The sequence below is a fragment of the Cebidichthys violaceus genome, unplaced genomic scaffold (genome assembly GCF_023349555.1).
Source record: "Cebidichthys violaceus isolate CVI_PGR_0920_01 unplaced genomic scaffold, fCebVio1.0.p SCAF_65, whole genome shotgun sequence".
Classification (NCBI taxonomy): domain Eukaryota; kingdom Metazoa; phylum Chordata; class Actinopteri; order Perciformes; family Stichaeidae; genus Cebidichthys; species Cebidichthys violaceus.
The window spans coordinates 482,903-508,128 of NW_027176872.1; the positions used below are offsets into that span (position 1 = coordinate 482,903).

General features: G+C 41.7%; 3 protein-coding genes across 5 annotated transcripts in view; 2 read left to right on the forward strand and 1 right to left on the reverse strand.

Annotated features, from left to right (window-relative positions):
- Positions 1-7,198, forward strand: part of dyrk1b (dual-specificity tyrosine-(Y)-phosphorylation regulated kinase 1B) — a 43,525-nt gene extending 36,327 nt beyond the window's left edge. For both annotated transcript variants that reach the window (XM_068734576.1, XM_068734575.1), the window contains exons 4-13: positions 200-388; positions 645-792; positions 1,544-1,693; positions 2,497-2,633; positions 2,920-3,066; positions 3,202-3,342; positions 4,374-4,494; positions 4,824-5,006; positions 5,813-5,916; positions 6,110-7,198. In XM_068734576.1, the coding sequence (XP_068590677.1) occupies positions 200-388; positions 645-792; positions 1,544-1,693; positions 2,497-2,633; positions 2,920-3,066; positions 3,202-3,342; positions 4,374-4,494; positions 4,824-5,006; positions 5,813-5,916; positions 6,110-6,625 (1,836 nt within the window). In that variant the 3' untranslated portion in view covers positions 6,626-7,198. The remainder of the gene's footprint in view (positions 1-199; positions 389-644; positions 793-1,543; positions 1,694-2,496; positions 2,634-2,919; positions 3,067-3,201; positions 3,343-4,373; positions 4,495-4,823; positions 5,007-5,812; positions 5,917-6,109) is intronic.
- A 3,850-nt stretch (positions 7,199-11,048) lies between these two features.
- Positions 11,049-17,664, forward strand: ppox (protoporphyrinogen oxidase). 2 transcript variants are annotated; one of them, XM_068734577.1, is made up of 13 exons: positions 11,049-11,138; positions 11,960-12,049; positions 12,589-12,723; positions 13,183-13,298; positions 13,421-13,553; positions 13,757-13,901; positions 14,573-14,766; positions 15,033-15,093; positions 15,426-15,544; positions 15,745-15,858; positions 16,630-16,779; positions 16,897-16,939; positions 17,024-17,664. In XM_068734577.1, the coding sequence occupies exons 2-13, from the start codon at positions 11,966-11,968 to the stop codon at positions 17,155-17,157; spliced, it is 1,428 nt and encodes a 475-aa protein (XP_068590678.1). In that variant the 5' UTR covers positions 11,049-11,138; positions 11,960-11,965; the 3' UTR covers positions 17,158-17,664. The 2 variants fall into 2 exon arrangements, with proteins under 2 accessions (XP_068590678.1, XP_068590679.1); XM_068734578.1 differs by having other exon boundaries at positions 11,963-12,049.
- A 221-nt stretch (positions 17,665-17,885) lies between these two features.
- Positions 17,886-24,955, reverse strand: rbm42 (RNA binding motif protein 42). Its single transcript, XM_068734579.1, has 12 exons — positions 24,611-24,955; positions 24,284-24,340; positions 23,068-23,197; positions 22,769-22,838; positions 22,064-22,126; positions 21,737-21,891; positions 21,379-21,543; positions 20,523-20,657; positions 19,404-19,521; positions 18,717-18,814; positions 18,384-18,480; positions 17,886-18,267 (listed from the first exon to the last, which is right to left on the reverse strand). Exons 2-12 carry the CDS (start codon positions 24,337-24,339, stop codon positions 18,155-18,157), a joined length of 1,200 nt encoding a protein of 399 aa, XP_068590680.1. The 5' UTR covers position 24,340; positions 24,611-24,955; the 3' UTR covers positions 17,886-18,154.
- Between the last annotated feature and the right edge of the window lie 271 nt (positions 24,956-25,226).

Below are 25,226 nucleotides of genomic sequence, written 5' to 3' on the forward strand. Positions count from 1 at the left end.
GAACAAAAGGACAGATCCGTTGGGAGATAAAAATGTTGAGGTGGTGTCGTAATCAAACTAAGTGTTAACCTTAATGTTGATGTAACACAAGAAAAAAAGAAAACCAAGAAAATGTAAAAATGGCCGACCCCCTGGCTAAGACGTGAGGCAGAGCTGGGAGCCAAAGCTGCTTTTTTGATGTTTTTTTTCCGATCCACAGGTGTACTATACTAAGAAGAAGCGACGGGCCCAGCAGGTCCCTCCAGAGGACAGCAGCACCAAGAAGGAGAGGAAAGTCTACAACGACGGCTATGATGACGACAACTACGACTACATTGTCAAAAACGGAGAAAAGTGGCTGGACCGCTATGAGATAGACTCGCTGATTGGGAAGGGCTCCTTCGGACAGGTATGAACACTGAATCCACGTTTTTTGCTAGTTTATAAAATCTTCCTCACAGATGATGTTGTCTCAAGTAGCTCCTACAGTCAGTAACACGTTAGTCTAAGTGAATTGCTAGCATTATTATTATATATAACAAAGCCAAACCAGTGTTCTTACAGCCTGGGACATCAGCTGTTGAATGAAAACAAATGAAATCCTAAAGAATGTGTTGTTATCATGGCATGAGATGACACAAGTGTGTTGTTATGTGTGTCTGCAGGTGGTGAAGGCCTACGACCACCATGAGCAGGAATGGGTCGCCATTAAGATCATTAAGAACAAGAAGGCATTTCTAAACCAGGCACAGATTGAACTACGCCTGCTGGAGCTCATGAACAAGCATGACACTGAGATGAAATATTACATAGGTAAGAACACGCACGCACACATGACAGTGGGGTGTGTGAGTACAGGGGTCAGATATGAAACATGTACAACCTCTGCTTATACTACCTTGGTTGTCTTCATACACAAACGTGTTCACACAGGTTTAGCACCTTTAAAAAAAATAGTACACAAAGTCAAAGTTCAGTTGTCATGGAGATGGCGCTGTTGTCATCAACATACTTAGCTCACAGGTTGACATGTGAGCCATCTCATTCTACAACTACAAAACTTTCACCCACTGATGAAGGCTGTGAGACGTCATTGAAAGCTCAGTAATGTTAGTAAGGGACCTTGAGCTGTTTGTTTTAGATGAAGCTGTTCTATTAGGATAACACATACCATGACAATACAACATGAAAGTTGAGGTAAGAATGGATTATGAAAGAACAGATTTGATGACACCTTATCTCAGCTCTGATATGAAATTTGGGAACTTAAATCGCACGTAGTTCTGAAAGCCAAGACCTAAGAAGTGGGGAATTTTCAAAGACCATTTGACAGGAAATTATTTTATTGTTGTCAAGTACTCTTGCCAAACCAGATTCTTCTTTGAGTTTATCTCTTAACCTTTTTCCTTGTCTCCCATCTATCTTTGTGTGTGTGTGTGTGTGTGTGTGTGTGTGTGTGTGTGTGTGTGTGTGTGTGTGTGTGTGTGTGTGTGTGTGTGTGTGTGTGTGTGTGTGTGTGTGTGTGTGTGTGTGTGTGTGTCTCTCTCTGTCTGTCTCTGTGCAGTCCACTTGAAGCGTCACTTTATGTTTAGGAACCATCTCTGTTTGGTGTTTGAGTTGTTGAGCTACAACCTGTACGATCTGCTGAGGAACACCAACTTCAGAGGAGTCTCCCTCAACCTCACCAGGAAATTTGCACAGCAGCTCTGTACAGGTGGGTGCATTGGAAACACCAACACTCTTTATGAGTGTGGCTAGTTGTTGTCTGCCCCCTAGTGGACGAAAAGAAAAGAGGACGAATGCAGTTTAAAATCGTCTTCAAATCAGGAAGGAAGAATATTGTCGGTCAAATGCTATTCATTGCGACAAAGGACTTAATTGAATAATAGTGGAAATATGTATCAGGGTGATGATGGAAGCTTTTTGACAGTTGCCTTTTACCTTTGAGCGCAGTGGTAATGCCTTAAATGCAGGTTAGTGCTGCTAGAACTTTAAGAAACGTGATATATACATCATCTTAAAATAGGTTTCTAAATATACAAAACAAGGAATACGAAAACAAGATAGTAGAAAGAAAATTGTATCTAATACATATTTGACTAATGTATTAGTTTATATATTGAATATTTTATGTTTAGTATTTTTTAGAAGGTTGTTGATGTGCACTAATGTTACAGCATACTTATGTAATTTATTTTGATGCAATTTTTTTATTCATTATTTTATTTATGTGTGTCTATATATATATATATATATATATATATATAAATAATTTAGTTTATTTGTTTTATTTTTATTTATTTACATTTGATTTTCAGTTGAATTATATTTAAAGTTCAATAAAATCCATGATTTAAAAAGACAATAAAAAATGTAATAATTGCATGACGTTTCCAAAGTCAACGAGTTATCGCATTGTATAATCTTTATATCAAGATTTTCCCAAAATAACGTGATTATGATTTGTTGCCATAATCGAGCAGCCCTAACATAAAAGATTTCTGTTCTTGTCCACAGCGTTATTATTCCTGGCCACTCCAGAGCTGTCAATCATCCACTGCGACCTGAAACCAGAGAACATCCTGCTGTGTAACCCCAAGAGATCCGCCATCAAGATAGTCGACTTTGGGTCCTCCTGCCAGCTGGGACAGAGGGTGAGCAGCATCCACACACATGTTTAAACACACACACACACACACACACACACACACACACACACACACACACACACACACACACACACACACACTCCATATATGCCTGTTACAGTACACTTATTAGTTTACTACAAGACTGTGGTTGAGGACTATCCTGCTGCTCTGAACACGGCTCCTCACAGTGGACAGCCGCTGAAACAGCATGAGCGTCATTTGAATTTTAAACTTTCTAGTTGTTGCTAATGCACTCCTGAACTCCTCTCCCCACCCCCCATTCTCTCAGATTTACCAGTACATCCAGAGCAGGTTCTACCGCTCTCCTGAAGTCCTGTTGGGAATGCCGTATGACCTGGCCATCGACATGTGGTCTCTGGGATGCATCCTGGTGGAGATGCACACAGGAGAGCCTCTCTTCAGCGGCTCCAACGAGGTAACAAACATATCGGCTAAGTAGGGCTGGGCGATGATTCAGCGTCCTCCTATCCACATTCACGTTTGATTCAGCATGTTGTCACTAAGCTAATTATGAGTGTGTGTGTGTGTGTGTGTGTGTGTTTTTGTTTAGGTTGACCAGATGAATAAGATTGTGGAGGTTCTGGGGGTCCCGCCCAGCCACATGCTGGATGCAGCTCCTAAAGCCAGAAAGTATTTTGACAAGCTGTCAGACGGCCTGTGGACAGTGAAGAAGAACAAGGACGTCAAGAAGGTATTTGATTCAGATCCATTTACAGTTTGTTTTATCAAAAAGTCAACATTCCCCTGTTAGTCTTGGGTCTTCTGACTCCTGGTGGTGACCTGATGCTCAAGAATCCAATGTGGGACTTCTGGTTATTGCAAAATACATAAGATCTACATGAGTAAACAAAACCATGTTGTAAGGGGAGACACTACAGGGGAATGGGGTAAAAACAAATGTAACTGATAGATATCTCAATGAAACTTCCCCAGGTGATTACTTACATTCAAGACAATTATATTTTGCGTTACAAGTTTTATGAAAATTGATGTTTAGATATGCAAATGAGACATTATCTAATAAGAAATCTACAGACACAAATTTACTACAAAGTAGTAAAAAAAAAAAACTAAATGAGTATTTTGAATGTTTTCTTTCTACAAATCTGAAAGAAGAAAAGTTATGGAAGCAAAATAGTCTATAATCTCAAAATCAACCAGTGCATGAAAACCATTTTTTTGCCTGTAGTGTCTCGCCTTAAACAATAGAGGGCAGCAGGTTAATGAAGTCACTCTGAAGCATGCAAGTCCCACGTGAAGGTGAAAAGTATTGAATTAAAAAGGTTTTTAGATGCTGCAGACGTGTTTTTAGGAGCACTGTGTCAAAGTTTATAAAAGCCTGTTTTTACAAATGTTGGCCTTTTAATATTTTACCCACTTTTTGTTGACAGGAGTTATCATTGAGAACTACTTTCTGCTGAAGAAAAAGAATGAGAGAGCTGTCCTCAGCCAAGTCTGTGGATTATTAGGACCGTCGTTGTTGTAGATTTTTATTCCCCTTTTATTGTATTAGTGGTGGCACAAATCTCAGTATCCAACAGTTACAAACCTCAGCAAAGTGTAAGAACAAAATAATATATTAGAAACAATACGGGTGTATTGGAAATGCAAATATAAGCATGTTTCAATCTAACTGCTTGTGTATCGTGGTAGTGGGAGTTAACGGAGGATCCTGATTCATATTTCTCTGTTTCTAAATATGTGCGTTTGTGTGTTTTCCAGGAGTATAAGCCCCCGGCCACACGGCGTCTTCATGAGATTTTGGGTGTAGAGACTGGGGGCCCAGGGGGGAGAAGGGCAGGGGAGCCGGGACACGCCCCCTGTGACTACCTGAAGTTCAAAGGTAAAGCCAGCACTTTGTATTGATCTGAGGGGATAGGTTCCCCAAAAATGATTGTATGATATTTATATTCATCAGATGTCTTTCCATATAAATACAGCCAACATGGCAGCGATCAGTTCCATATAAATGACGACGAAAAATCCCTTTAATATCTGGAATTGACTTCATGGACATTACAAACATTGAGAGGAAGTTGCTGTGTTGTAGATAATCATATTGTTATCAACATCTCAAAATGTTAATGATATGCCAGAGCATGTGGTGTGAGAGTACCAGTCTCTTCACCCTGTACAGAGCCTAAACAGAACCTGTCCTTTGTCCTCCTCCAGACCTGATCCTGCGCATGCTGGACTACGACCCTAAAAGCCGCATCACGCCATTCTACGCCCTGCAGCACAATTTCTTCAAGAAGACGACAGATGAAGGAACCAACACCAGTTCATCTACATCCACCTCTCCTGCCATGGACCACTCCCATTCAACCTCCACTACTAGCTCTGTTTCTAGCTCTGGTAAAGTACACCAACAATGACAGTGATTATCTACAGCTGAGAGGGAGATGGAGCTTGGACTGTTGACCATGGCTGCAGAGAGCTCACTCACTTTGATCTGGCCATTAGTGTAAACCACATCCAATCAAGATTCTTATCTTCTCAGACCTCAGATTTTTTATTATTTCTACAATTTCTACAAAAGAGCCTAGATATTGCTACTAAAGGGCAGTAATGCTACACACCAAGTGTGAAGCATTACTGCAATTTTTGGCAAGTTTCTCAAATACAAAAGGCAGCTAGCCTAAAAAATGTGTATTCATGTGACAGGCAGCATTTTTATTTTTTCTCTAACTTGGACTTGATGTTCCTGAAGTCACTAAGAATTGAGAAATACCTAAAACTTTTTAGTAAAAGTTGTTTATATGTGTAACTATGAGTCTTAGGGTTGCCTTTGTGTGTTTACATTATTGCAATCAGTTGATAGAGCTTTTTTAATTATAAATACTACTTCCACACTTTATTCTGCATTCCTGCCATAATTTGCCACACCGCATTCATAGCGCAGAGCGGACTGGAGTTTCCAGAAACGTGCTGAATCAATTTTGAATGTAATCGATAGATACCAAAAGATCGACGCCCTCGGTCCACATGTCGTCACCCTGCAGCATGACACGCCCCCCAAACTATACTCGTCAGTCCGTATGAGTCCATTATTATATCTCTTGATCACTTTGTGAGGTGGATGTCAAAACTGTAACAAAGTGAATAAACAGCAACGCAGCTAACAGCAGTGTAAGTTTAATGCCGGTCTGTTTTATCTCCAGGTGGCTCCAGTGGTTCTTCCAATGACAACCGCAACTACCGCTACAGTAACCGCTACTACAACTCTGCTGTTACACATTCAGACTATGAGATGACCAGCCCTCAGGTATGTTTTACAGGATGTCTCGTCCTGGTTCATTCAGATGCAGCACTAAAACGTCTCTAACCCCTCAAAGGGTTCAGATTTTGGATCCTGAGCAGGGTCCACATTTACTCCAGCAGATACTTGTTGTGCTTCTTCTTTAGAGCATGTCTGTCACTCTGAATGCGTCTCACCTCTGTGTCTCCCCCCCCACCAGGCTCCCTCCCAGCAGCAGATGAGGATGTGGCCAGGCAGTGATGGTGGAGGTGGGGGTCAGGACCCAGCATACACCCAGTTGCTGCTCCACAAGCCGGCTGCCTCCCAACAGCACCAGCGCCACTTCCTGGACCCGCCACACCACCCACACCCGACCTACTCCCACCACGGGAACGGCGGGCGCGGCCTGCGGCAGAGCGGACAGACGGGCATCGGCGGAGGGGGGGGGCAGCAGGGATCCTCGCCCCAGATGAGTGACAGCATGGATGTGGGCGTGTCCCTAGGGCTGCACCACCTGGGGGCGGTGTCTTCCATGGAGGCCTCTCAGTTCGGCTCGGCCTCTCTGCCCCTCGCTCTGCCAATCGGACTGTCTGCCTTCCGGACTCGGACGGCCCCCACCGCCCCAGGGCCACAAGCCCCGCCCCCTGAGGACTACTACCCTGCCTCCAACAACAATAACCCCGCTGCGGGGGGCAGAGGGAGGCCGGACTCAGACGAGGGGCCAGCCAACTCTTGATAAAACCTGAACCATGCCCTAAAGCCATACAATTTTAACTACAACTACTACAACTACACACATACAGCCAGAGTTCAGAGACAAAGAGGTGAACTTTGTGCTGAAGGAGACAGTTTGTACTGCATGAGAGGAGGAGGAGGAAGGAGGAAGATGCTGGGGAAAACTCTCCCTTTTTATCCCGTTTTAGTTTGTTGTCCTTCTGTTGCGACTGTAATTGGAAAGGAATGATTGTGACGAGTTTGTTTTTATTAATATTATTATTATTGTTGTTTAATATTATTTGATTTTTCTCGGGTTTGAGGAGTTGCGTGTTCTACTTGGTTGTTGTTTAAGCCTGGAGAGGAGGAGGAGGAGGATGAAGAGGGAAGAGAGAGAGGAGCCATGCTTTTCCATTTTACTCCATGTGGTGGCTGCAAGTGGAAGATCACATGTCCATGATCACACTGGTTAGTTCTGACATTAGTGTATTCATATTTACAGTCCCTAGAGACGAGCAGTCTTAACACACACACACACACACACACACACACACACACACACACACACACACACACACACACACACACACACACATCTACTGCTGCATCAAGAAGACAGAAGCTGGTTTCAAAGGGAGAAAACGCCAACCTGTGTGTGATTCAGGACTCCTGTCTCTGTTAAACTCACTTTTTCTTAGAGTTTTTCGCGTCCTCCCTCCGACGCTCTCCACCTGGTCTCGACGGCGTGCGGAGAGAGGGAGGGAGGAGGAGGGAGGAGAAGGTGGCAGGACACTGATGCCTTCCTGGCGCTCATAGGGATCTCCTTCTCCTCCTCATCCCCTCCCTCTCCCCCTGCTCTCTTCTTCCTCTCCTCCTCCTCCTCCTCCTGTTGTGTTTCTCCTCCAGACAGCTCCTCCTCTCTGTGCTGCTAATCACCATGACAACTGGTCCGGATTGCTGCTAAAGATCCAACACAGATCAATAAAGAAATAAAAAGAAATAGAAACAGAAATAAAAAAAAAATAAAAAAAACTTTTTAACCCTTCTGCTTAAGAGAAAAGGATAAAGTAAGAACCACTGCATCTCAATGTATTTATTACTATTTAACAAGAAAAAACAAACTGAAAGTAACCCTTTTTTCTGCTCTTCTTTGTTTGGTTGCCTTCTTTCTGCAGGTGAGCTCTGATTGGCTATTGTAACAGTGACAGTAACTGGTGACATGGGAATGCCACCGGTTGTGGGGGCTGGGTGGAGGGGAGGGGTTTGGGGCAAAATAAAGTTGGATATATAATAAGAATAAAGAGTATACTTTTGCACACCAAAGTCAAACAAACATGGGATCTCCGCTTTTCTTCCTACTAATCTGATCCACCACCTCGTGACCTCATGTCTTGTCAGGATGACGCTCCACAGGTCGCTCTGGATGCTCCTCTGGTGCCTTCAAACCTCCGACAGGGAAATGAAAGTGGTCGATATTAAATAAATAAATAGGACGTGAGATAAATAATGGCATGAGTGAATACACACCGTGAACCAGGAGCAGGCAGCCAATCACAATTTGCTGTTTTGATTGACAGACAAAAACTGATCTTAAAAAAGGTGTTTAAAATGGAACAGTCATTGACCGAAAGGGGGGGAAAAAAATTATCACAGTTTAAGGAATAAATTATAATGAGCTGAGCTGTAAAAAATAATTGGATTCATTTCTGATTTTGTGGTAATATTTGTTTGATACTTTTTATTATCTAATGTAAATGTTAAATACAATTTTGATCGCGTTTGGTTCCACTTAAAATTCAAAAAAATGTTTTTTTTAAGGTTATTTCTGAGTGACAGTCCTAAATGCTCAATGTAGGACTAACTTTTAAGATACAAACACTTATTGAAAAGTGACCTTGATCATTTGGTGGCTATTACATCACCTGTAGTAACTGTTCTTTATTGTTTTCATTATGCAAAACCCAGGTGTTTCTTTTGAATGTAAGTACCGTGGGAGGCAGAACAAGGAGAGAGATTTTCCTCTGCAGCTACAACCCGAAAGCCTCCGACAGCAGAGTTCATCATACTGAGGGCAACAATGAATTGGATCAATACTGCACATCGTTTCAGCCGACTCCATACTGTTGGGTAAGCAAGAGAGAAGTTTGACAACAGCGACGATCAGAGATTATCACCATTTTGACCAGAGTACATCACCATGGTAACCCGCTCCAGACCAGGAGCCTGTACCAGGAGAGAGATCAGCGGGCTCACTGGCTGTCTGTGGGCTTAACTGATCAGACCAAAACCTGACTGATCTGAGATCTGATTACCTTCGAAAAGTCAGTTCTTCATCATTCCAGGATCCTGAAGGAGACAAATTTACTGAGTTTTCAATAAAGTGTAATAGATAAAGATGAAACGGAACTTTTAACAAACAGAAAGGTAGTTAACATCACTAAATACTGCAGCTACATATGAACAGGGATTATAGCTGCATTTCTAATATGCTAACTTGACACTCTTATTCCATCACTGCAGTTCTGACTGACACGAGGCAGCTTTGCTCTGAGAAAGGTTGACGTCACATATTCATAGCAGTTTGTTCATTATGAAACAAAAACGTACAAATACTCTATGCTACGCTCTACTACTGTCTCTAATATATACTCCTGAAAATGTTAAAAAAATGCCAAAGGAAACGATGATTCCAAGAATTTTTTTAAAACTGCATAATATATACCAACACCATTCTAACTTCCATACCTTTATTCATATCTCAGGCAAGACTGACTAATATAAAACTCTTCATGGTGGTTTGCTGGTCTCCTTTTCTAATAATACATGTAACACTCCATCAACACTGTAATGCACAACCATGTTATTTACATCTCTTTATCAGCACAAACTGGGCTATCAGAATATGTCACGTGAATATGTGAATAGTTATATCCCCATAAATACTTCAGAAAAACAAAAATGGAAAGATCACACAACACAATAGTGAACAAAACTTTTGGCTTTTTTTAATGTATTCTTCTCGGCCTTGGTGATCAGGGAAAAAATAAACAGTGCAACCAACACATATCAAAACTATTTCCATTACAGAAGGCAAATATAGTATAATGTAGAGAAACAGAACAAATGATTCATACAGAATGCTACAAAAGAAGCTACAAAAATACAGACATCCTTTGGGTTTTTACCACATTTATTAAATCAACACTGGATCACAACAAGAGTTTTACATCATGAAATTAAAGGAACTGGTGCACCCAACAAAGATACAATTTATCAGTTTATATTCAGTCAGAGTTCAGTTGAAAAATATGAGTTAATTTTAACATCAGGTGACAGTCATTTGACATTTTCAAAACTTGGATGATTATAAAACATTTTTCAAAAGTGAAGTGAAAACATTAAATCCTGGTTCTTCTGTACAGCTAAAACAAAAGCTCCATGAAACAGGTCACGTTTTTCAGATCACGAAGAATGGCCGATGAATGGTGGTTTTGAGTTTGATCCCCGCCTGAGTACAGAGGAAAAAGACGTAGTTGCGGTAAGTAAAGAAGCTCGGGCATCCTCAGTTTTGGAAAGGAAAGCTCTGGACTCCTCTGGGCGGAGAAGAAGACAAGGAAAACATAAGAATTAGCTTCACATTCACATTCATGTATGACTACTACAAAATAAAATACAACAGCTACTATGACAACAAAGTGACTATAAGGTGACTTTTTTCATAATAAATCCTTTCGACATACTATACCATGATTTATTAATAATTTTTTCAACCTACTACATCATGACACTGTTTATTTTTTCCCTGATCTCCAAGGACTAAAAGAATACAAAACCAAAAGTCTTGTTCACTAATGTTTGATGTATGATTTTAATAAATATCTTCCAAATATCTGGGATCATCTTTCCATATGCAACACTGTAGTGTGCATATTCTGATTCTGTCCTGAAAAAAAGAGATGTGAATAACATGATAGTGGATTACAGTGTTTTACATTCATTTTTAGAAAGGACCAGGCGGAACAAAAGTAAAAACTGTTTTAAAACCAACATGAAGTATATTAGTATGTAGTCAGTTTTTCCTTAGATATAAATAAAGGTTTGGACGTTCGAATGGTGTTTGCATATATTATCCAGTCTTTATTTGAACGGATGGTATGGAAATGAGAATAACTTAAAAACGTTAAAGAATTTCGAAAATCCGTATTAAATCTTAAAATATGGTGGCAGTATCTCGTAGTAATAGTAGTAGTAGTAGTAGTAGTAGTAGCAGTAGTGGTATAAGTAGGGGTAATAGTCGTATTTGTCTGGATTTATACTATCGAGCCACACTCCACAACAGTAGGGGGCGATAATGCACCATGTCATCATTTACCGCATGCCGTCAAACACAAAAAAGAGACGACGCTTTTATTATGAAGGAGTCTGGTCGGAAGTAGTATGGTTGCTGGTGTTGTAACAGAACATCCATGGAGCCATACAGTCGGTACCTGAAGCAGAAGTACTTCTGAACGGGGACCCCGCTCTCAAAAATAAAGGTAACGCTGGTAACCTGTGGCTAACTAGATATACTGGAGTCAGTGTCGTGTGTCTGTGAACGTTAACGATACACCACAGTAGAGGCTCGGTTAGCTTGACTCCATAACTTTGCCCTAAAGTTAAAGTCTATTTAGCGGTAGCTGCTCTTGTTCCATAAGGTTAGAGTTAAACGAGAGGTATCCTCCGCATCCGGGTACTTATCACTGTCTATTAACGCTAACTTCCATTCAAAACCCACAAAGTGAAGAAGTGTCAGCTCATGACGTCTGTCCTTCAGGTAGTTTGATCATATTAAGCCCCTCACACTGGCTTCACTTAGTATTGTTTTTATAAGCACCAACATGAGAGCCTCTGTTCACTGTATGAATTAATTTAGTTTGTTATTTATCTATTTATTCCCATGTTCCTATACACGTTACATAACATTGGGATAAAAAACACATTGTAACAAAACATGCATCCTAACTAAATACCGGCATATCAGTAAGTCATAACGGAGTCATAAAGTTTCAAGAAAAATAATAATACAATATAAATATAGACCTTATATTATGAACAATATGGAAACATCACCTTTTATCATAATAATAATACATACTAATATATATATATATATACCAACGGACAGTTGGACAGAAGGCTGGGGGACAGAATGAGACGCCTGATAAAGCGTTTCCCGTATCATTATCAACAGGCCTCATGTAGCAGACACACCCTGTCCCACAACAGACCTGTACAGACCACATACACACTGAACCGTCCTCTCACCTCACTGTGTTCAAACTCTCTCCTTGTTTTGTTTTCGCTTGTGTTTTGCCAGCAGCCAATGACAACAGTTGCAGTACTTGGAGGGGGGATTGGGGGTCTGGCAGCATCTTACTACCTGTGCAAGAGCCCCCAGGTTACCAAGGTAACACACACACACACACACACACACACACACACACACACACACACACACACATACAGTTTAAACAGTATAAAACAAAAAGTATATTCAAAACTTAAAAACAAATATATATATATTAAGATTAATTTGTGTTTAAATTGTTGTTTCAATTATTGTTACGTGATTACTTTATTATTAACAATTATTTAATTATTTCTATTCCTATGAAGAAATGCATTTCAAATTAATCTGCACTTGCTACCAATAATAATACCATCGTCATTACCAAATTAAATGGGTGCCTGGGTGAAAAGATAAAAATGTGCAGGTTGTGTTTGGAGATGATCAGAAGAAATCAGAGCTAAATATGTAGTTAAGCAGTTTAGCAGATAAAGCTTGTAATTGAGATGTTTTGGACCTTAAACAGGACAACCCGACCCCTCAGTACTACGTTCTGCTGTATTTGTCTTTAATCTGTGGACTCTCTCTCTCTGTGTATCTTCTAGTTCAACATCGTCCTGAGTCAACTTCTCAGAGTTTGTCTCTTTTGTCCCCTCCAGGTCATTGTATTGGAGTCCAGCAGTCGTTTCGGAGGTTGGCTGTGGTCCACCAGGAGGTCTGATGGGGCGGTGTTTGAACACGGACCCAGAGGGATCCGACCCGCTGGGGTGGTGGGACGCAACACACTCAATATGGTGAGTTTAAAAAGCAGCAATGAAGCATTCCAAGATGAGGGATGACAGGACTTCATTCATCCAGAGACAAATTCTTATCTTTATTACTACGGATGAAAACAACTGCTGGTCTGATGACTTTAACCTGTAGACTCGGCAGATTTGAAAGGTGATAGTTAAACAAAAAGCTCCAAGATACAAGCAGACTTGGACTTTAGGAGAACTTGGGGGGAACCAAATAGTAAAAAGCCGACTGTACAGCTTAACCACTCGAGTGACTGAGGTGAAGAGCTCCTCCAGCAGAAACTTAAAAGTGAAGCGATTACATCTAAATGTTTCCAGAGAGAAACTATAAGGACCTCGGAATGCTAATATAGAAACATCCCAAATAGGCTGCACTGAATTTCAATTTTTGGAGACATTCAAAATAATGTCATTATTAAAAAGTGTGTGTGTGTGTGTGTGTGTGTGTGTGTGTAGGTGGATGACCTGGGTCTTGGGGGGGAGATTCTGCCTGTCACCTACAGCCACGTCGCCTCCAAGAACAGATATGTGTACGTCAACAGAGAGCTCCACAGGATGCCTTCAGGAATCAGGTCAGATTGGTTCGCTGAGTCAGCGCTGAAGACACTCTGACAGGATGGTTTGACTGGTGACTAACATTTTAAACCACCGCTTTATCGATTCCTCTGGCTCTCCGTCTCGTCTTTCTTCACAGTGGACTCCTGCGGACTGTGCCGCCCTTCTCTCGTCCCCTCCTGCTGAGCGTTGCCATGGAGATACTGGTGAAGAAGGGCAAGGAGGACGATGAGTCCATCCACTCGTTTGTTTCCAGGAGGCTGGGGAAGGAGGTGAGGGGGGGGTCAGAGCGGTCTTCATTCATGATTTTACTGTGATAGACTCAAAAACAATGTGAACTCATCCTTTAACAACTATTCAATTACATTCACTTTATTCATTTTACCCGAAGATAAATATTTTATTGGTTGCTCCTTTGCATTACATTTTCTTCCCCTGCGTGTATGTGTGTGTGTGTGTGTGTGTGTGTGTGTAGCTGGCAGACATAGCTGTGGACAGTTTGTGTCGTGGTGTGTTTGCCGGAGACTGCAGGAAGTTGAGTGTGCGCTCCTGTTTTCCTGTCTTGTTCAATGCAGAGCAGCGCAGAGGCTCTCTGACTCTGGGCATGCTGCTGGGCTCAGGTACGCTGCTTTTGTTTCTTTTCCCTGTTGAGCTTTGTGAGGGGAACATAAAATTCATACAAGGAGCAGAGACACCTGAATGAACCCCCCCCCATACAATCTAAAAATCAGTTCAAAACAGAGACAAGATCTTATCGACGTCTTTGTTTTGGGTCTTTTAGAGCTGGGTGTTGCTGCTCGATACATTTTAAGGTATTGACCGATATAACCCAGCACCAAGTAGTATTGAAACTTTCCCAGTCAAACAGTACCTGATAGGATATGTGTAACTCTTTAGCCTGGTTCCACAACTCTGAATCACCAGCAGCATGTCTGTAGTTTGTTTAGTGCTGCTGTTGACAGATGTTTCTTCAGTTGGAGAAACAATGGACCAATCAGAGCTTTGTAGGCGGGATTAGAAATGTGGATGTCACCTTTCTGTACCACAGCCTGAAAGAAGAAAAAGTGACAGAAAAATGGCCACTTAACAGCGAAACAGTCAGCGAATAGAACCTGGAGTCAGATGCTGCACACAGATGTGATCAAACTTTAGTGTCCCGGATTAAATTAGTAATTTATTCAGGCACTGGATCTGCTCTGAAGCTGCATTCCTTCAATATGTTGTTGTGCTGCCTGTCTGTGATCTGTGGGCCTTATTGGACTAAAGTCGTATGTGTGTGAAAACCCCTCAGGTCCGGCTCCTGTGGTCCCCCCTGGCCCTCTGGCTCAAAGAGCTGTTGAGGAGTCTTGGGCCCAGTGGTCCCTAAGCAGAGGAGTGGAGTCCCTCCCAGAGTCCATCACTGAGTACCTGCAGCGGAGCGGAAGAGTGCAGCTTCACAGAGAGGCAGCTGTTCAACACATCAGTCCTTCAGCCTCTGGGTGGACGGTGAGTGAGGACACTAAATACATTTAGTACATGAATGTGACTATGAATGGGATGTTAGCTGGTTTAGCACGGCTAGTTATTCTCCCCGTCTGCAGGACTTTTTAGTCCTAATTAACAAATGTTCACATGCTAACGCTCTAAAATAATATGGTAAACATTGAGTCTGAGCGTAGCTTCCAGGCTGGAAAACAAAAAACATGCTGGACTTTTTGATTCTCATATTCTTGTGTTATTTGGCTGCTTTCATAACTTGTGTTTGTGTGTAGATCACATTGGAGGATGGAGTCATGTCAGCTGACCACATCATCGCTGCACTGCCTGCTAAAGGCAAGTGCTTTTGTCTTCCATGATGGCAATAGAGAGGAATGCACACTGGATCATATCAGTCAGCTCTCCTGGTGTGCTCTGATACGCAGCAGGAACTGAGTTTATGTTTGCAACGTGTGCCTAAAAAGTTTAATATTGCTGGAAATCATACATTTCAAATGTAATCTCAGTATTTGAACCTAAAATGTGCTGCTGGAAAATAAGTAAAACAATATTTTGTGTAAAAAAATACCAAACATTTTATTGAGCTGATCCAAACACAATGGAACCCACAAAAACAGAAGAAATAAATAAATAATTTTCCTGCCTTCACTCCTCTCTCTGCCCCTCAGCCCTCTCCTCAATCCTGCCCTCTTCCTGTCAACCTCTCATCCAGCCGCTGCAGGACATCTCCACGGTAACAGTTGCTGTGGTAAATCTGGAGTATGAGGGTTCCGTCCTGCCTGTAGAGGTGAGAACTACAGTCGGACACACACAGTTCATTCTGAACGGGGATTTTGGATTAGAGCGTGGTCGATGTATTTAAAAACTAAATCCAAAAATAGCAAATGAATGAATCCCACTTGCCTGAGGTACTAGCAGCTTCTTGTTCTGTTCACACACACAAACAAACACGATGCAGCATGGTGACATTGTGTTGTTTGTTGACAGGGGTTCGGTCACCTGCTTCCATCGTCAGAGGATCGGGGTTTACTCGGGGTGGTCTACGACTCTGTTCCCTTCCCTCAACACAACAGACCTGGCGGACAGACTACTAGACTGACGGTACACTCACTCACTCACTCACATGTGGACCCGTTTACCTGGGCAACGTCTCTGATCAGCTAGTGAAACACATGATCTTCTGCTTTGTCGTTGCACTAAAACAGACAGACAGAACTGTTTGAGATCCAACAACAGTTGTTCAACACTAAAGCTTAATATTTAAAATGAGGATTGGAGGCATTTTTTCACAAAACTCATCACGGTTAAGTGATTTTTGGCCACCAGGGGGTAGCGCAAAAAGCCGTAAACACAACATTTGACATATTGTCACTTTATACAGTTCTGTTGAATGTGTTGGCAAACAGTTACCCTTTTACTCACACAGCGAAACATTATTATTCATTTGGAGACATGTTTGTGTACACATGATGAACACATTTAAGTCCAGTCCTACATTTACTCTGGTTTGAGCTCCAGCAACCTCTGGGAAAACATCTGGCTCGCTTTGGTCTTACTTTGCATTAACTTATGGTTAGGCGTTAGAGCTGTTCAGGGAAGGTGAAACACTTCTACGACAACACAGCAAAACCAAAACAATGAGCTGAAGGACACTAAAATGCTCCCCGGTGATAACTCCCTGTGACTTCATCACTATGTGCGACATAACACACAATCGTTTGATCCATTGTTCATACAAAAATATGGATTATTGCAGCTTTAAAAGCAAAGTTCTGCTCCTTGTCAAAACCTACAGTGAAGAGCACGTAAGCAGCCCAGCCACGCGGCTCTGGTCCAGCTCAGTGAGTCCTCACCTGTGACCTTGTCTCCTAGGTGATGATGGGTGGTGCCTGGTTCCGGGAAGCGTTTGGGGCCCCAGAGGCGGTGACGGAGGAGCGACTTTTAGCAAGAGCCACGGAAGCGGTGAGCAGCCACCTGGGAGTCACCACAGCGCCCAGCTGGAGTCGGGTGACTCTACAGAGGGTAAGACAGGACTGTGTCTTTGTCCATGATGCCTATGAACCAGTTACCAATTCATGTCAAATATTGTTACTGCATCTTTGTAAATGTGATGAAGTCTTTGGTGTTTCCTCTCATCAGGACTGTATACCTCAGTACTATCAAGGACACTATCGGAGAGTAGGTGAGTAGACGTTACATCTGAAAACTAAACCTTCACAGCGTGTGGTGAAACGTCATTGTAAGGTGGGTCTGTCTGCCTCTCCAGAGTCCATGCGCAGCTTCATAAAGGAGAAAAGTCTCTCGCTGTCTCTGATTGGTTCCTCCTATGACGGCGTGTCAGTCAACGACGTCATCTTCAGCGGACGAACCGCTGCAGAGGAGCTGTTGGGAACAGTCTGACGGAGCTGGTCAACACTGGAACATGAAAGCATGTTGCTTTGCAGGTGTGTGTGTCTAGAAATATTGTTTTTTTTAACGGACGAGTGATGAGAATCAGTGTCCTGTATGTGAAACAGTTTATATTTCTTTATCTTCCCTGGAGATGACAAGACTCTATATTTTCTTCAGCACCACCGCATAGAATCAATATTGAATTGTAATATTAGTGTCTTAATAGAATGAGGTTGTGTTGATATACAGTGTCTGAACATTCACACATCTGGTTCAAACAGGCTATATAATTATAAATATTTATTATAATTATTGCTTTTCAGCACATCCGATTCTCCTGCTGATGTGACTTGCACTTTAAGTACAGTGAAGCCTGAATGTTTTGACGTGTATTACCTGCTGTTAATGACATCCACTGATTTTTATAGATTTCTGTTATTGCTTTCAGGGTTAGATACGTTGTACATATGTAAAGCCCTCTGAGGAACATTTGTGATTTTGGGTCATATAAATAAAAGTAAAGAAAATTGTCTTTTTTCTTGTGAAATACTGGATACTTCCACCTCTCATGTCCATAACGTGGTCACAACCTGTAATGTGGTCACAAGCCAAAAAGTTTGGGAACAACTAATATAAATACAGTGACCAAACAATGGATTTGAATCCCAATCAGTACTCATACAAGTAGTAAAAATGTCTTCTGGAAAACACATCTGGTAAAATGAACAGTGATCATAACAACTAAGAAATTATGGTTTTATTCAAGGAAGAAAAAGAGTTGGCACCTATACAATCTCAGTAAGTCTCCTGATTGGACAGATCCCAATGAGAGTCACACTCTACGCGATGTTGTCGGTCCACTGGGCAACACACACACACACACACACACACACACACACACACACACACACACACACACACACACACACACACACACACACACACACACACACACACACACACACACACACACACACACACACACACACACACACACACACAGTCTCTATCTGAGGCCCAGTTTCTTCTTCTCTTTCTGCTTCTTGCGCACCACTTCCATGTTGCGGTCCTTCCACATGCTCTTCCTCAGTTTGATGGGACGACTGCCAACATACTTCCCTAGAGAAAGAGGGAGACAGAAGATTACTGACCAACTCCCTATCTACAGCAAGGACCATCGACAGCCCCCACGTGCCAACATGACCCTCTGTGTGTGTGTGTGTGTTCAGACTGACCGTTCATCTCTCGCATGGCTCTGACGTAGTCGTTTGGATCCTTGAAGCTGACGAAGCCGTAGCCTTTGGTCTTTCCTGTGCGTTTGTCTCTCACCACCTGAGGACGACAATTCTTGTGAGGATTCTTTTGAAAAATCAGCCTTGTTCCGGAAAATAATTGTTGCGTTATTTGGCACATGACATAACATGGCACATGACATAAAACTCCAGTTTTAAATAAATATATTGACGTATATATTAATCACACGAAAAATGCTTTATTTAAGAAGTATAAAAAAAATACATCGTGACTGGGTAAACAAAGCAAATAAAACATTAAAAAGGCACGCCAACCTTAGCTTTGAGGAAAGACGGGTATCTGCTGAAGGCTCTGGCCAGGATGTCATCGTTCACCTCATTGCCGAGATCACCGCAGAATATACGGAAATCATCTGCAACAGGGAGAGAAAACAGGATTCACACGAAGGTGTTAAGAGCTCTGTGAAAGACTCAGACAGTGTTACCTTTACTCTGCAGCAGGTGATCAGGAAGTAAAAGCATCGACATCACCCGCGATATGTAATTTAATTACTCTTATTTGTTCCAGGCAGCAGCTAAGTGACATCCAACACGTGTGGAGTGAAACAATTGTGATTCATCTTGATCAACCAATAATAATAAATGAATTGGAAACAGAGTAAAACGCTGCAGTGACAGAAAACTGTATTCCCTTACAATCTACTTCAGCATAAACCTCCTTAAACTTAGGATAAGTTAGAGTTCTTTAGAAACAACAGGTTCTCTGATACTTCACCATAACAGTTTGTGGGAACACTGGTACATTTTTCTGCATACGGCCAGATTACCATTATTAACTGCCTATTTTATCTACGTTCTCTTCAGACTCCTAAAACTAGCAGTAGCTGCAACCTTCGGTCATGTGGACAAGTTATGTACATCATTCCTAGAACCTGCACCTCTCCTGGTGAAGATGCTGTTTTAACTGAAGACAGAGTCCTTCTGTCCCTGCAGCCTTTGTACCTGATTCCCAGTCCAACAGACTGGCGTCCTCCCAGCTGGTCCCCGCAGCAGTACGGATACACTTCTTCACCTTCTCCGCCTTTGCTCTCTTTTTGTCCTCTGTAGCACTTTCCACAGGCTGACACACACACATGCACACACACAAACACACACACACACACACACACAAAGGTCAAGTTAACATTTATACCCAGGGTTCCTTAAAATGTCTGGATATTGATCGACAGTCTTTATAAATTGAGCTCCGTAAACGTGTGAAATTGTTTTGAGCGGCGAATTTGTCGTCCAGTTATTTACCCAACAGTTTCTAAGAGTATGAAAATGTAAGTTCTTTAAATCCATCTTTCTATGTTCTTCCAAGCCTTTTTAATTTAAACAAAAAACAAAAAGACATGAGGGAGTCACATTTTAAACCTCCATCTGAGGAGCCGGTGTCAAATTATGAGTTTAGTCTCTCCTTTGGTAGATTCTCGTCATAATTAACTATACTGTATATATACTGAAATAAACATTTTCGTTGCGAGTTGTAAACGTTCCTTCCTTCATTCCACTATGTTTTGTAGCAGTTCTTCACTACACTCAGCTTTGGTAAGAACATTGTGTACATCATCTACTAATCGTCTCTTCTTCACCCCCTTCTTCTTCACCAATTCAAATAAAGATAGCTGTGATGACACATGGGTCGGTAATACATCAAGCTGTATCACAATACAGCTACGCTTCTCTCTATGGATCAGAGGGAATATTGCTAGGTGATGCTAAATATTGTGACCTAATTAATTATTTAAAATTGAACCACTTTTGGTGGACGTTGGTTTTGTTTGGATGTCAGATTTCCTGATGCTGCATCTCAGAAACATTTCCATCTTCAGTGTATTTTTCTATTCATGGCAGTAGAGCTAGTGACAGCAAACCCACGCATTATATAAATGTGGATGGCAAAACTAAATTCTCTATAAAATGAAGAAAATACCATAAATACATTTTTTTTATGTAACTGAAATCCAATTACGAGCAAAGTTGTTAATCAAAGTTAATAATGTAATCAATTACCAAAGTGTCCTTCAACTATCACACATGACTAATGTCTGTGTTCAGACATGCTGTTCTTCAGTGTACCTCGATGTGGGGGGGTTCAGGCTCAGGCATGTTGGGTCCAATGACGGCGCCGCTGTCTTCGCTCTCCTTCTTGTCCAGCAGACCTGCTGCCATCACCGCTGCCTGCTGCTCTGCTACCCGCGCCGCCAGCTCCTCCTGAAAGAGTCACACGAGACACACTGGGTCATGATAACCCAACGGCAGCAGATTCATCCACACACACCACATCACTTAAAGCCTTAATCCACCAACATTACATGCAGCCTTTTCAAACATGGGGCATCCCACTAGAAATAGGAAACTGACTCCTTTCATACTGGACCCGCATATCTTTCCGTTTCTTTTCTGGTGTGTCATGTTTGACATCACAAACGCACCTGACTGGATGAGTAAACACGGTTAGGGTGGTTTCTTATTTTTTTAAAATATAAATATAAATATAAATATATACATATATACACAGCAGCAGGTAACACAAACACACACACACACACACACACACACACACACACACACACAGGTATCTGTTACTTATTCAGTCTCTCTTTCAAACTCTCAAACCAGAGCTGGTGATAGTTGGAACAGTAGAAACGCCAACAAAGAGAGTAGTGATGAGATTTATTTTGTTTCTAGTTTATTCAAATCAGAGTTATGATAAAAGTCTAGTTTTTGCTATAGTCCTCTAATGTTTACCTTTTAAGTACATCCCTATTAAAAATTCACCATGACACAAAAGGTGGCCCTCTGTTCAGGAATTGATGCTGTCACTGGTGTTCAAACACACATGTCCAGGCAACACAAGCAAAATATAAAAAATCACATGAAGCGACAGATCAAGCACACAACGAGTGCCCATGACGCTTCGACGTGCAAATACCATTCTGGCTTGTCTCTGAGCTCGAACGTCAACTCTTTTGTGTCCAGACGAGACCGGAGGAGCAGAGTACACGGTCGGTGCCGCCTGGATGATCGACGGCGTCTGTTTGACGGGAGGCGGGGCTCCCTGTCTTGTGGGCGGGGCCATCGAGACCATATTGCGGACCTGGACAGACACGGAGAGAGAAATTAAGACAGGTTGCAGGATAACTAAAGTAAGTAATGGTGATGACACAAGAGAGAAATAAAGTTTAACCCCATATTCTTTGTGTCTATAGAAAGAGTAACTGCTGACAGTCTCACAGTGAGACATAAAGCAACAGTGTGCCATCATGCAGACTGAAACCGTGAGCTCTGACCTGAGGGTGGTTGGCCATGTGCTGGATGGGCTGAGAGGCACCCGGAGGTGTCTGGCCCTGCATGGAAGGAGGGAGCATCATGGGAGGAGGTGGAGGAGGCCGGGGCAGAGGAGGTGCTATTGGAGGACCACGCATCATCTGCATCCTCGGACCAACTGTCAACACACACACGTATGAACGGCAGCAGAGAGTCAAGCAGGGATGCCAGAGGAAAGAAAAGGTTGTTTAAATAGCTTGAATTCAGTCACATCACAAACCCAGAGTGAGAGACGGGTTCTCATGAATGTGTTATTTGAAGAGGAAATACTTCTCTAGAAGGAACCTTACCAGGTCTCTGCAGGATATGGGGGACAAAGGCTGGTCTCAGCATGGGAGGACGTACTGGAGGGACTGGGACGGACACAAGTCACACAGTTAGTGTAAAGGAGACATGTGAAAAGGACACAGCAGGACAGCAGAACGTTTTCTCCATTATAAAATGATATATTTATATACACTTTGAATGATGATGAACATAGTACTTGCTGCATAGTATATTCAGGGTTATTATAATAAACAAAATTAAAATAAGAAGTGAAAAATAGTCATAAACTGAAACTAAATAAAAAAACGATATTCTTTGAGAAAAACTCTGAAATTGGTTGCCTGGTTTAAAACACAAATGAAAATAAATTAAAAATGAATGTAACAAGTGTGGTAGTGAAAGAGTACAAGATTTAAACATGGCCATTCCTACGCACTTCTCCATTGATGTATTGCGTATGAATATGTAGCAGCATACTTCTGAGACATCATAGCTGGTCTTAACTAAAACAAACCAAAAAACTGTCAAACTAAAGACTATATCAAAACTAAAAATGACACCTTTCTGAAAACCTGAAACTAAACTAAAACTAGCAAACACACTCTGACAACCTACTAAAAACTAAATTCAATAAAATAAAAACTAATTGAAAATAATTAAATACTATCATAACTGGGTATATTACTGCAAAACCTTAGTTAGTGTTTATGGATAGAGTTTATGTTCACCTGGGCCCGCAAAGACCGGTGGTGGTGGACCAACGAAACTAGCAGCTCTGGCATCTAATGTCTGCTGGACCTAAAGAGAGAGAGAGGACGAACGGTAGCAAACAAGAGTGAGAGATAGACGACAGGGTGAATGTTGTTCACAAAGAATAGGAAACATAATTTTCTCCATCAGCAGCTCTATTTTACCGTATTTTGCCATTCGGACAAAAGAAACACATTAGTTTCTGCACATTCATGACTCCACTATGAGCAGTGAGGGTAGTACACCATTATCCAGGTACTACTAGAGTGGTACAAACCTGTCTGTAGGTGTTGGTGCCGATAATGGGTCGCACCATTTGAACCGCTGGGACAGAGAGAGCTATGGGTAAGGCCTCCATGAGAGGAGGGCTTCCTGACACCGGACCACCGAGAACCTCCTGCTCAAAACTGCAGCAAGACAAGTACAGAGACAGACGGGCATTTATACTGGGGGTCAGACCGCCACCAGTTTTCTGTAAGGGTTTATTACAAGATTCCCTTTTGGGCCGTTTTACCCAAGATGAAGAAGACAATAACATTTTATTTAAATGTACACCACAAATAAATTTGTGATATTAGTTATACAACATGAAGAGAAATCAAAGAATGAAATTCTTGCAGTTACACTTAACAAAGAGTCTGTTCGTCTGAATTTAAAAATAAACCCAACATGTTCTCAATTACTGCATATTAGACGTCGATCAATAGTGGATTTTTGAAGGCTGATATAATGACGACAGGAAAAAGTCGATATGTGATGAATCAGCCTCGGGAGTTGATCACATGCACACAGATATTTTCAGGAAGAGTGGCCCTCAAATGGTCAGACATGGCCCTTAGTTGTGCTGAGCTTGCACTTACGGCGAGCCAAGTTAGAACGACCATGCCTGCGAACTAAACAGACACTGCATGCATTCGGTAGAGCAGTTATCTTCAGTCTAATGCATTAATAATGCCGTACTATAACCAGCAACCTCATCATGCTAATAATGTATGAATAAGGATGTCTTGTATAAAGTTCACTTTGATTTAAATGTATCTCAGGCCCACACTTGATGTACCAACCAATGTGAGTCGGTGGAGGCTGTGCAGCCATCAGCCACTATCGGAGCCCAGTTCCACCTATAACGATACTTTGGTGAAACGTTCTATCTGCGCCGATTAATCAGGCCAAACCGATTAACTGGTCGACCTCTACAGCAATTAGAATCGGATAGTTTTAGTCGGAGTCGATTTCATCCAGTCTTAGGTTTCTCCAAGTGAAATGACATATCTCGTGGTGTGGTAGTAGAGCAACTCACAGATTCTTGTAATCTGCATGCGTCTTCATGATACATACCAAAATGTTATGGTAACAGTAACCTAAGTGTCTTGTTAGTTAGGCTCACCTGATTTTCTCTACGCCCAGATACAATATACTTGCTAGTGCTGCTAGGTAGCACTTGGAATAAGTTAAAAACGTAGAGAGAGTATATATAAAGCAGTTATACTCACAGAGCCATCTCAGCCTCCATCTCTTTCAGACGCTCCTCTCCCGATTTGAGCGCCATGCTGTGAAACATTAACATTGATCAAAGACAGCTAAACAATGCCTCAATCTAGCTAACGTGCACAACAATGTAACTACTGAATACTTGGAAATATATTCACTGCAAAAGGCCCCAATGTTGTCATTTAGCCTAAAAAACCCCAAACAGTGCGTACATAACAGCTTTTAGAAAAGTAACGGTGTAAGTAGTTGCACTGGGGATCATCGTTTCATTTTAAATCTGTCGCTATTTGAATTATGACGATAAGAATGTTACCAATTACTGTGCTTACCTTTATGTATATATTGTTGCCGCTTTCGATATGAATCGCTGCCTCTTGCTGACTGAGTTGACTTAACACGCTTAGCTTCTTTACTAAGCTATGTAGCGTTAGCTAGCACAACAGACGGTAGCTAAGCTAGCAAAGAACCAGCAAATAACCTAACTCTAACGTTACAGTATCAGCCAGCTAACCACTAATGTCAACGTTAACCCCTGTGGAATTATCTTATTGATTTCTACACTTGTTAACCTAGTTGCCTTGTAGGAATATACATGTTTAAATGAAAAAGAATTATGCACTACATGCTGTACGAGCTGTGGGTTAACTTCAATGATGATAGCTTTCTTCTTCGCGTTCTTCTTCTTCTTCTTCTTCTTCGCGTTCTTGGGTTAGTTACGTTTGGTTACATTACAGAGGTTGGCAACCAGCGTATTAGGTTAAATACTAAGCTCAGTACCGCCACCTTCTGCTTCGGAGGATTGATTACATGTGTACGGTTGTTCGGCGATCACTCTTTTTCTACTTCTTTTTTCGGTTGGCAAACAACAATTTGGTGAATTATCGCTACAAACTGGTATGGAGTGTGAATCAGAATGACTACTATTACAACTAAATAAAATACAAA